The sequence below is a fragment of the Centropristis striata genome, chromosome 5 (genome assembly GCF_030273125.1).
Source record: "Centropristis striata isolate RG_2023a ecotype Rhode Island chromosome 5, C.striata_1.0, whole genome shotgun sequence".
Classification (NCBI taxonomy): Eukaryota; Metazoa; Chordata; class Actinopteri; order Perciformes; family Serranidae; genus Centropristis; species Centropristis striata.
In genome coordinates, this window is record NC_081521.1 from 5043970 (window position 1) to 5056889 (window position 12920).

Consider the following 12920-nt stretch of genomic DNA (forward strand, 5'->3'; position numbering starts at 1 on the left):
TCAACTCATTAGAGGGCATAATTGATGTGGGGTGCATATCCCAACCTGCCACTAATAGAGATCTGGGTCAGACGGCATGGATGGCAATTTAACAACAATAAGGACTGGACACAAATGAGGGACCCCCAATGTCATTCAGTGTCTGTGCCCATACTTAACACTCTGGCAAACAACTTGTTTTCTTTTGACATTTCAATGAGAAAAACATTTATCTCCAGGTCATCCCAGGCCAAAAGTGTCACATGTGGGGCAACATGTGGCTTGTAGCAGTGGCAATAAATGAGCAGACATAAGTATAAGCCAAATAAATACTCCACTTTCTAATCAAAATCAATTGAACATTCAGTAGTTTTCTGTTTCCATGAGCACAGGCGACAATCTCCTCTAAAGTATCCATTCCAGGTACAATAATTTTCAAAATAAAACATGTCCAAGGCAGAAAAATAAACAGCCATGCCCTTCACAACACCATTATCATTAAGGCAACATAAGATGATGGCAAACAAGAGGACAAACTCTCCGAGGTCCAATTTAGCATTATCTGTATTCATAACATATACGAGTCCCTGACCTAATGTGCTCGTCCTCCCTTCCCCTCTCATTCATCCATCTCGCCTCTTTACCCAGCCTCCCACTCCTTCCCACACTCATCTGCTCATCGACTGCCATGCTAACTCAGCCCATCGTCTCTTTGCCTCTCCTCGTTTCATCCCATCCAGTCCGAGCATTTTCAACCTGCCACCCACTCTCTTCCTCACTTCTCTCTCCTGCCTTCTCATTATGTTACTCTTCCCATGCCAACTATTCAAGCTGTTGTCTGTTCAGCAGACAACAGTGCATTCTTTTGTGCTCTAAATTGCACCTTCTTTCGCATCAAACCGCATCTTTTTATCCCAAAAAAAATCTGACATCAAGATGTATCACATACCTCTTTGCACCAGCATGGTGACCTCGCTGCCTCTGGGACATTTGCTCAGCAGGTCCACCACCTGATTGTGGCTCATATTCTGGACATTTCTCTTGTTGACCTCCATCAGAATATCCCCCTCTTTTAGGCCACGGCAGCGCGGATAGTCCACAATCTGCTTGACCCTCTGCCCTCCTCCTGTCAGGCTGTCGGCAATCGTGAAGCCAAATCCCTTGTCGCCCTTCTCCATGTGGATGGTGATGAGCTCCGGCTGGGTGGCGATGGACGAGGCCAGGGTGACCACGTCGCTGGAGTAGCCGTGCGACCCGTTAGACGCCACCTCAGCCGAGGGGCTGTGCGGCCGCGGGTCCCTCATGCCGTTAACGGGTCCGGCCTGGTTGGAAGGCGAGTCAAACGTCTCCTGTCCATTGACGATGATAGGCTCCTTGTCCAAGATGGCCACCGAGGTCACCAGGCTGGTGTTGGGGTCATCTGGGTCGAAGGGCAGCGGGTAACCACGGCATAAGGCCAGGTCCACCATGGAACCGATGGGGATGGATTGGAAGATCTTCACCACCTGAGCGTGGGTGTAGCCCAGCACAATGGTGTCATTCACACTGACGATCACATCACCTGCATCAGGGGAAATTATACTGTTAGTGGCACCGTCATTCACACGACTAACAACTATTTACTGTTCTATTCCTCAAGTCAAATTATTGCTTTTTGTTGTCTTTAAACACTGTTGGGGTTATTTAGTATTGTACCCCAGTTGTGTGAAGTTTAGTTGTTCAGTTTAGTAAAGCCAGAACACTAAAGAGTCTGTAATGTGTGACTTAAAAAGGTGTGTACGCTCCCTCACAGTAAGTGTATGCTGGGATATGATCCAACCCCCTGCATAGCTGAGCTGCAGAGCCCAGTTCAAATGCCCCATTAAACCCTCAAAGACTTAAGAGCTTTCCACCGATTTAGCATTGCAGAGTCAGATATAACATTATCTGACTCATAATGGACCTTAAAACTGATGCAAACAACTAAACTAAAGCAACAGTAGAAGCTAAAATGACATCACTTAAAAGTATGAAAATGACTTTTTTTTCACCATGAACATGTCTAAAAACGAGTCGGCCTATATTTTAACAATGTTCAAACCCAGAGTGATCTGTTATATTAATCAAGGTAACGGCTCGTTTCATTTGGTTGCCTGTCAATGCAACTTTACATATGCCATTGTTATTATTTTTTGATTGAGAGCAGCAGCAGCAGAAAATTACATATTTCACAGTAAAACAGTGTGACCAAATCAATATAGTAGTCATTAAAGAGTACAAATTTACAGTGCTGGTTAGAGACATGCATTTTTATAATGATGTTGTATTAATGTTCCAATTCCTTTGCCCATAATAATAATAATAATAATATATAATAATAATGCTTTGCATTATGGATTATTCCCTTCAGCAAGATCTATAGAATTTCAGACTTGTAAAAAGTGCATAAAGGGCTAAACAATCCATCAGGGAACCCTTAAGCACCTTCTGAATTCCCGGTTGGAACGGACAGCCCCGAGCTATCATGAGCTGTGTCCCAAAGTCAAGGAAGGATCCTCAGACGGCTGGATTTGAAGGATACTACGTCATCGACAGCTGAAGGACTGTCCCAATGTCCAGGATCCTCCAGAGGACAGAGTCCTTCTTTTTGCTCTAATTCCAAGGATGCGTGTGTGTATCCTCCGTGCGCTCAGACTACCCATAATGCCTTGCACACACCGGTCTACCGGGAGATTTAAAAATGGCGAGCGTAGAAACAGCGACGCCGGCAGTGCAATATGCATTTAAATATATAAGTATTTTCAGTTTACACTGAATATTTGTTATCACATAACTTACAAAACTTGTGTTCAAAGTCAAGCAAAACATATGCATAAACAAATGCCAGAATATTTAGCTAAAAGATAATAAACGTAATCTTGATACATTGCCAGTTAAGTTAATTAATGCCTTCTCAGTCTCTTAAGTTATTGTTAATTAATTTATATGCGTCAGATGATATTGTACTATGTTTAAAGTATATTTAGCTATGCCATTCAGAAAATTATACATTTGTTTATTGTGTAAACAGGGACCGACAGTCCGCTATAATCCTTTATTGTTATTTATAAATAACTGTTTTTAAACTGCAGCGCTGAATTTAAGCAGGACGTCCAATTACGCAATGACGCACTCCTGCACAAACTGAAGGCTGTCCCATTTGTGCGTTACACCAGTGATAGGAAGGACTCTGGCCTCGTCTCTGGAGGACCCGACTCTGAAGGAAGGATCCCACCAAGGAAGGATCCTTGACTTTGGGATACAGCCATGGTCTTCAAAGTTAAAATCTGTGAGTGCATTAAAGAGGGGACTCTGGGACTGGGCTCATAACTGAAACTGGATAGGTTGAGTGGAGGAAGTGTGCTGAATGAAAACAGTGCCCCCTGTGGACTGTGGTTATGTACTGCACCTGTCTCCATCTTGCCATCCACGGCTGCAGGCCCATCCAGCACCAGACTTTTGATCTGCAGGAACTCATCCGGCTCGTCGCCTCCAACTACGGTGAAACCGAAGCCTCGACGACTCTTCTTCAGCTTTGTGTTGATGAAGGTTCCTTTCAGCTCTGCTGGGTTTCTTGTGAAGAAAGGCTTCCCTCCTGCAGGGCATCAGACAAACATCTCTTTACCAGTGTGACCATCCACACATGGTCACTTGCAACATTCCTGAATAATGTTTTCTAGTATTTTTGTCTCTCAGATCAGGATCTTGTAGATGTCATTCTTCTATGTGGACAAATCTGCAAGCTGAGACAACGATAAATATTCGGCACCATAAACGTCAGCTGTGACAGGCTATTAGCCAGTGGATTGGTTTGTTAGAAGTGTTGCTTACTGATGCATGGACAGCTTGGACAGTTTGACGCGTGTCCAACAACATTTGGTCTGCATGCATTCGTTTGTGACTTCTGCATTTAGCTATTTCGTTGGTGGAGTGCTTTTCAAATGTCACAGTAAAATATTTTAATAAATGAATGATGTTTCACTAAGAAAATGGAGGGAAAATGTCAAAGCACAGGGGGAATTTCCAATGTACAGAAGCTTTAGTAAACAAAAACAAACATTTGTGTCATTCATCTGAAATACATGACGCATCATTGGGCAGCAGTCAAGAACACATAATAGACACATAATAGATAATGAAGCAGTAGTAATGAGGAGACAGTGTCTAAGGCCCCGTTCACACGAGGACACTCGCGGGTAAAAACGACAAAATATTTTATTGGAAGTGCCTTTCGTTTAGACGGTGACGGCGTTTTGGGGGCTTAAAGACGCAAAAATCTGAAACCACCCTCCAAAGTGGAAAAGTTAAATACGCTCCGCTGTAGCGTGTCGTCTACACGGCCAAGACACAAAACTCTGCTCAGATCTGCTCACGTCACGTATGTGTTTACGTCACATACATGCTCCAGTACAGGAAAATAAACAAACGTGGGATTATTTCCATGGTGGGACCTTCAAGCTGCTCTGGCAGCTCTAATAAACTTACAGGAGTCTTTCCACCAAATGTACAGGATATGTACAGATAGTATTAGTGAACAGAGAAGGATCTGGAATTACCTCCATCACATTTTGGATGCAGCAATTGGTCGGAGGCGAGCCAGACGGCTGTGAACGAGACCTGGGAGATCTAGTGATGGTGGAGAACTTTGTGGAAGGAGTAGCTGATGAAAATGTGTGGCGTGAAAATCGAATTTCACACACTTTTGCGTCACCGTATGCAGCAGATTTCCTCCCGAAAATGCTCGTCTAAACGAGGAATAAAAAGTGAAGATGCGACGCCACTTTTGCGTCTTCTGTTGAGACCGTCCTCGTGTGAACGGGGCTTGATAAACATGAAGACTTACGTTTGGCTCCTGCAGGCATGGGAGGTAGAGTTGGTGGGACCTGCGGGTCCCTGTAGGTCTCCAGGTGGTTTGGAGCATAGTTTCCTAATGGAGCCGCTGCTGACGAGTGCTCCTCTATCCACTCTGTACAGACATAACCACACACACACAATCAACACACGCTCAGTGCAAAGATGTATTTACTTTCCACACGCATGCAAACATAGAAACAATTAACAGCAACCCACGTATAGACACACAGAGCTTTAAGCACATACTTGCCATCTGATTCATTTTTACGCCTCAGTTGTAATTAGCTCCTCATTTACATCAGCTTCTATTAGTGTTTTTGTTGAATGTGAGATACTTGTTGCAATGTAAAAACAATACATTTAGCAGAATATGTTGATTTCAAAACAAGTTACATTTTATGACATCCCAGGATAAAGCAAGATTGAGACAACTGCGCCTGCAACCTGTCCAGAGGTTTTCAACACAGGGCAAACATCTGTATATGAAGTTCCAGTATTCACAGGAATACAGGTACAAACATTGTGATGGGGCAATCTGAGCCATAGAACAGACAAATAATATTTATAATGCAACATAAAAGAGTTATTATTCTATGGCATCACTGCTAATATTATTCTTTGTCAATGGGGGATACTTATGCTCTACAGTTGCCATCATTTGAGGGCACAGGGGGAATGTAAACAGGAAGTATAATGTTTGCAACAGATTCAGTCATTTAGTTGTGTACTACAACTTTTTTGGGGTTATATTTGTATTATCATTTTTGGCAAATTGACACCATTAAAGTATGCCAAATCAGCCATTAGCAGTTCCTGTTTGTAATGTTTCCATGAATATAAAAACGACTTTCACTGGATTATTCTGATACTAAAGAAAACTTCATGTTCAGGAGCTATATGCAGCATTTTTTTCATATGATTTTGAAGCAGATTAATGGACTTTTATTCAGGGATAATGATATCCTTGGAAAGTATGAGTCACACCAGTTCTACAAATGTGTATCCCATGTTGCTCAGATTTGACTCAGTTATGACTCCAAGAGGGACACAAATTGCAGCAATTGGACATTAAGTGCTTTAAAGTACTTTAATTGCCTTAATGAGCTGCGTGTCGCAGCAGCTGCAGCTCCAACTCCTGACTGTGTTGATGAATGGGTCAAATCACCGGGCCGGACTACAATGACTAACTTCCCCTGTTTTCAGAGCACCAGCATGCACCTGTCCCTTTCAGCTCACTCAGCATTTCCGACATGTTTCTCCCTCCTGCGGAGGTGTCCCTTATAGTTTGAAAACCTCTGGACTAAAGTAAACATACATTTATTTCTCGCCTTTCATGGTAAAGCAAATTAAATGATCAAATACAGAATGATATACGGCATTTATGATTTTAAACCACGTAAATTAAAACCTAAACATCAAAGACGACACCAGGGCTTGGGCCAGCTCTGTTTTTAGTAAAACTCTGTCACAGTGAGAACACTTTAGTGAATAACAATGTTGTTTTTCCCATCATGTCTTGACAGGAATCGAAGTCAAGACATGGAAGAAAGAAGATTAGCAGTCTGGCCAAAACCCCGGAGAGCACTGGACGAACTAGAAGGACATGACACTCACAGACATGAAGAAAGAAAGAAATGGTGCCGTGCCAGGGCAGGAAACGAACCTCGAATATACCGCTCACCTTCTGGAGGCTGCGGCTGCTGCTGCTCCAAGATTTTCCGACGCCGCGCCTCCACCACTGGGTTCTCATACTGGGTCTTCCTGTTTATATGACTGAGACAGGGAGAGGGAAAAGCAACATGATAACAGGGATATTTATTGGGGGGGTAAAAACTCAGTTTCAGCATATAATCAGTGTGAAGGTTGAGCCTCCCCTGTGCATTTCTGGCTTTTTAACTGTGTGATCGTCATGGCTACGCTAATGCATATGGCTTAAACTGTAGCAAGAGGGAGAGTTTTTAATTTTGGAAATTCAACCCCAGCTCTTACAATGAGCCTATAATAAACTGACTAGCCAAGATAAAGACACTCAGACACTTAAGGACAGAAATGTCCCCATTGAGACCCATTAAAACCTCAATTTTTGATCCCACAGCCGTTACCGCATAAAATCGTACTTTTTAATTTTACAAGGCTTTCACTCTACAATGCTGGATTCAAAGTTGTAGTTTTCATTATTTTATACCATATGCAGGCATTAAAAAAAGCCCCCTTGCATTTAGTATATAGACTTTTTTTCATAAAAAGAAATGGCATTAACTGGCTCCAGTCTGTTGCACCCGACTATAGACTATGGCTCAACATTATCGGTGATATTCAAACAATGGAGAGACTCACATATAGACTAAAAACTAAGGAAGACTCATTTTCTAAAGGCTGGGATAAATGGTTGCTGTACATGTCAAAAAATGAAGAAATGTAAAATATTGTTTACAGTATATGTAATGTGGAGTGCCCCCCAACAGGTACTGTTCCTCTTTATTTTCCCACTTTATATCTTTCTCTCTAACTTTCTCTCTCTGACTATACTCTACATAAAACCAATAAAAGAAAGTTAAAAAAATAAATTAAAAAAATGGCATTATGTAATGGCATTTAAAAATTATAACGTGTAATGTTATTGATGATTAGGACTGGTGTTGTAATATTAAGATATGGTTTTTTTTATAGCAGATTTCGAATGGAACATACTTATCCTAAGGTAACGAGTAGGAGTTGTTTTTCTGCACAAAAAATAATCAATGTGTAGTGTCGATATGTAAAATTCTGAAGTAAATGAATGTGGTAGTTATGATCAGGACTAAAGTTCAAAGATTTAACTTAAAGTGGAAATGCAGACACTTTTGTGTTTTAAAGTGAAAAACAGGTTAAACTGGAGACTTTGTGTCAATGCGGTGATTAACTTACTCTACATAGTACACTCCGTACACTGGGTCTTCTATCCTTTCCCATCCTGGAGGCAGCTCTGAAAAACAGAAGGCGAAACAACATTAAACACTAAGTCATATTTTTTACGTTGGTCATTACACTACAGTTCCAACAGATGTAATGAGCAAAATTGTCCTGGATCACATTCTTCTGTCTTGTCTAAAGTCTCTCATGCAGTTTGTTTGTTTGTCCAAAGGATTACATAAAAACTTCTGGCCCAATTTTCATGAAACCTGGTGGAAGGGTGTAGCATGGGCCAAGGAAGAACTCATTCAACTTTAGAGTGGATCCATCAATTATTTTTAACTTTGATGAACATTGCGTGACCGGGCATTTGTGCTGTATTAATGTGGTTTTGCAATCATTGGAAAACTGTGAAAACAACAACAAACATGTTTTATGTTAACATCTCATGTCTCACTTAATCAGTTTCCTTTGCTTTTATTCTCATGCAAGTACTGAAAACCATTATCAACATGTCGTTTTAATGCTCTGAGCAATGAAATACAACACATCTTTTGTAGCGTCCATGTTGTTCCCACATTAAAGCACCAAGGCCAAGGGGGCATTTATCCAGAGGTCTGCACTCTCTGAACTTAATTATAGTTTTTAACATGTTTATTAAAAGTTCTGAGATTGTTTCCTTTAGTTGTGTTATGTTCGTAAACATGGTTGATTAGGACTTCATTCCCAGTGTGAATTCTCCCATAAATGCCAAAATGGGATTAAATGTTAAGAAAAATTTAATCAAATAACCAAAGCGTTTTACCAATTTAAAATAGTTAAATATTTTCAGTTTTTAATAAACCATTTAATGACCATTTTTTTAATTTTTAATAGAACTGTTTTTGTTTTGTTGTATTTAATTAATTAAACCTTTCATTCCTACATGCCAAGAACTCATTAAAGTCTTCATTTTAAACGTTTGGTTACTATTATAAAAGTACAAATCTTCCAACCCAAAGTGGCTCCCTGTCGGGTTCAGAGGATACTAGCTGTGCCAGTAGCACTTATGTTTTATGAATATACCTACAAAAAATTAGACCAGGATCAATCTCCTGCTGCCCACAACAACTTTAATTACGCTCATCATGACTTAAAACAAAACGATGTGAAAACAACAAAAGTGAGGTCAACACACATGAACTCAAAACACAAAAAAAACTCAAGCGCAACATCTGTATTGGTCATCTGCTAAATATTACCGTATTATTGCCCGTGCACATTGTACACAGACCCAAAACAAATTTTATGCCATGGGAACAGGCAGATAGATGAGGCCTATTAAAGCACCACATCTGTAGGCTCCGCCCCCGCTGTGTTGGAAGACATTACCGCCTTGAGTTACTGTGGGCTTCTCCCAAGTCCAGTCAACATTTTTTTAATTTTATAAGAGACTCAATTTCATAATCAATAATCACAGACTGTCTGCATCTGTTCAGCCAGCAATAATAAAGGCTCAGAGCCAGACATTCAAGGCTTCTTTGACCTCTTGTTCCATTACATTAACCCATAAGAACCCATGGTGACACCCGTGTTACAAACACTTGAAATGTTCTAGAATCTCCCATATTCAGCTTTATGCTTCACCTTAACTCATTAAGTCTCTCAGCAAGACTTCTCCAAAATATGTGTGTGACTGGAAACAGAAATGTTAAAAAAAGAGCTAATTTCACAAAGCTTATTTTTTGTTACTCGGCTAAGTTTAAACCAATTTAACAATTCTAATTCTAATCTAAGTACATTTGACCAAATATGAACAAAAAATAATCCTATCCTGTCACAATTTTGATAAATGTTGTGGAGATGCAAAGAAAAAGGCAAATTTGTGTTTCTGTAAGCAGAAAAGGTGTCTAGTTTATTTTAAAATAAGAAATATCATAAACATAACTTCCGTAAACGCCCAATGTAACATATATGTCATATCACAGATCTTTGACATTTAGGGGTGGAATTTTTTTTAAAACATTAGAAATGTGTTCTATGTGGTCCACTGGGTCTGTGGTATATCCCGCATAATTTTCCTTTAAGAATAAATAGGTCTGGGTTCTTATGGGTTAATTTGTGCTATCTGCTGCATCTGGGGGCGAGAATCAGCAGCCGGGACATTTGTGAAGCTGCTCTGTGAAGCAACTCCAAGTACATACATCAACTTCTGCATATCGTGTCCATCTGAGGCAAATAACTTCTGTAATGTAAGCCATGAACAGCGACAAGCTGGATATTGCATTTGTTAGAATGATCCAAAATTCCCCATAGGCACAACCGTACAGATGTTTGAATTAAACACTGATCAACAACACATGATGAAAGTGCATACAGTACTTTATATTTGACAGTTCTCCACGGGAGAGAATAATACTATAAGGCTCCACTGTAAGCATAATGCAGGAGAGAAACATTTGGAGAGCAGAGCAAGAAATGCAATAAAATCAACTGCCAGTAACATCAAAGACCTACAGGACACAGACAGGAGTAAGTTAAGATGGTCAGGTTTACGTCACATGGTTTGATTTACCATCTCTATTCTGTGGGCATCTGGAGAACATCTATTATGCTTTCAAGCTCCGTTTTCAGTAAATACATTTGTCATAATTTGTTTACCTTTAACGTTTCAGCAAAGCATATTGTGTGTACCCTGGAGGTCTAAGAAAGCATTCAGTTCAGTGCAGTGGTTTTAAGAAATATGAATTGTTTTCATTAGCTTGCAGCCACTGCTCTCTTAGCCGCCACAAGCATCCATCACATCACCCTCTCTGCACGAAAATCCAAACGTAACATTGCAATGCTATATAGTCAAAGGCTGCTTGAATTCCGTGCAGATTTTTTTTGTTTGCCTAAAAACTGTCAGAAGAATTCAGAAGCTTTGTAAAGTTTCATGAGGCTGTGATTATCCTGGAGGTCACAGTAGATCATTTATACAGTGAAGTCAAGTTTAAAAAAATGATATCGCTACTATGACGACCAACATCACACATGAATACGTTTGGCCTCATTAACAAGAGTTTCACCTTTCTGATATCTGATTTATGCAATTCCAGGACTGTTAACCCTCTATGGTACGCATTATGATCCCAGTTGGTAAAAAAATGTTTTGGGTGTTTTTTTGTCTTAAAAAAGACCAAGTAAACATAATCAAGAGATATTTTCAAAAAATATTATTTTTTTAGTAGTTTTTAGGGTTTGTTGCCATACGGCAACACCATACGATAGTGGAAAGTAATGAAAACGAGAGTTTTGTTTAAAATTGTATTAACATTTATTTAAAAACTCATGTTATAGTCTGAACAATCCCCAGTAGCCTGAATGCATGCATGAGATGCATCTTATTTGAAAGTAAAAACTATTTAAAAATACATTTTCATAATTTATTTCAAATTTTTGTGCCATATCATGAGTAATTGGTTGGCTATTGGTATAATTAGAATCCCACCTCTCTTTTAATTCATTGCATCATAACTGGGGATGTATTGTCTTTATGTGGAAGGCTTAAAATGGGTTAGTTGCCATGTGGCAACGTCGTACCATCGAGGGTTAAGGGATCCCAGTATGCAGAAGTATTCAAATAACAGGTACAAATAACACATTACTGTATGAGAAAAACGACATGTTTTCTGCTCCAAACTGCATGGGATTAACATAAAGTGGGCATGTCTCGTTGGTACCCATAGAACCCATTTTCTTCAACAAATCTTGAGGTCAGAGGTCAAGGGGCCATGTAAGTTTGTCCCTCGCTAAAATTTAACTTTGGAGCATTATTTGGCCCCTGCTTGTTTCTTCGCTGTAGCTTTAAAAACCCACTACAGCCTCTGAAATTGGGCAAATGTTCTGACAGCCCACAAGCTAAGAGACTAAGCACAAAAAACTAAACACTCACCTAGATCAGTCTCCAGGTCCTCCGTATGTATCCCTTCTTCTCCAAGATGAAAGCAGGATGAAACAAAGAAAACAAAATGAAGAGTAGAAACGGGGATGGATAGCAGAGGAGAGGTGGATGCCGGGGAAGGAGGAATCAAGAGCAAATAAAGAATGAAGTGACAGTCGAGAGAAAGGCAAATAGGGAAACAAGAACCCCCTTAGTTTCAATTCTTGCAAAACAGGATAAAACAACAGCTAACAGACCTGAGCAATGGAGAGATTTCACCACTTGATGGTGCAATTTTGCAATATGTGTTCTGAACTCAACTATTAATGCAATCGATCAACCTTTTTTTTTTTTATTTAGGCATTACTTGTCTTTTTATGTGGTAATAGTTAACAAAATAAACCATTTTCAGTAGAGCAAATGTATGACTCCTGACAAATCAGTTTTTAGAAATACACTGCAGGGAACAATGTCAACTCTCCAGGAGGAGCATGTTGAGACCCCTCGCAGCATCTACTGATACCTAAAGCACTATGTAGTGTGAATGTAAACTTTTATTGTGTAAATGATGGTGTAGCAGCTTACCATCGTCATCACACTCTTCCAGAGGCCTGGAGGCTTTGTCTCTACACCGAGGATCCAGCCATGATGTGGTCTTTGTGTTGTGGCTGAGAGGAAACAAACAAGACAACAGAATAATTCAACACAGGCCGTCAAACCGACATATAAAAGCACAGCAGGGGTGCATGAATGCATCAATAAGAATTAGATAGTAAACTGCGTCAGCAAGTTTACAGAGGACAGAAGGCGCCTGCTGCAAAGAGAAATGGGAATAACAGAGCGACGCAGGCAGGATATCAACAATAAACGACCGGACTTTTTCCCTCTATTGTTAAACAAGAACATACTGTAAATCAGTGATAGCAGAAATTAACATACAAGCTCTGAAAATGCACAGCCATGTCCGGGTTGTGTGCCTTTGCCGTGCTGCAGAGAGGACAGAGAGGTGGAGGTAGTCAGGTGATCAGGATGTGATCTCCTTTAGAGATCGGAACATGCAGGGATTAACAGGAAAGCAGTGGCACCCAGGGGGCTGGGCAGGTTGGCTGGGGAGGCCTAAAAACCAAATCATGTGGGAAAACAAGCCACTGGGCGAACAAAAGGGATAATTGTGCAGGTAAAATACAGAAAACACAAACTATGGCATGAGCTATGGTGAGAAATGCTTATTCAGGCAGTGCAAAGAGTGTTGCAGCAGGTTAAACTGTAATATGTT

General features: G+C 40.3%; 1 protein-coding gene across 12 annotated transcripts in view; it reads right to left on the minus strand.

Moving 5' to 3' along the window:
* LOC131971315 (membrane-associated guanylate kinase, WW and PDZ domain-containing protein 1-like) overlaps positions 1-12920 on the minus strand; it is a 134053-nt gene that overhangs the window by 31765 nt on the left and 89368 nt on the right. For 5 of the 12 annotated variants that reach the window (XM_059332703.1, XM_059332699.1, XM_059332709.1 and 2 more), the window contains 8 exons: positions 12584-12631; positions 12230-12312; positions 11657-11695; positions 7759-7816; positions 6515-6624; positions 4841-4963; positions 3407-3592; positions 929-1540 (listed from right to left, as the gene is read on the minus strand). In XM_059332703.1, coding sequence (XP_059188686.1) covers positions 929-1540; positions 3407-3592; positions 4841-4963; positions 6515-6624; positions 7759-7816; positions 11657-11695; positions 12230-12312; positions 12584-12631 — 1259 coding nt within the window. The remainder of the gene's footprint in view (positions 1-928; positions 1541-3406; positions 3593-4840; positions 4964-6514; positions 6625-7758; positions 7817-11656; positions 11696-12229; positions 12313-12583; positions 12632-12920) is intronic. The other 7 variants (XM_059332711.1, XM_059332706.1, XM_059332707.1 and 4 more) reach the window with 5 other exon arrangements.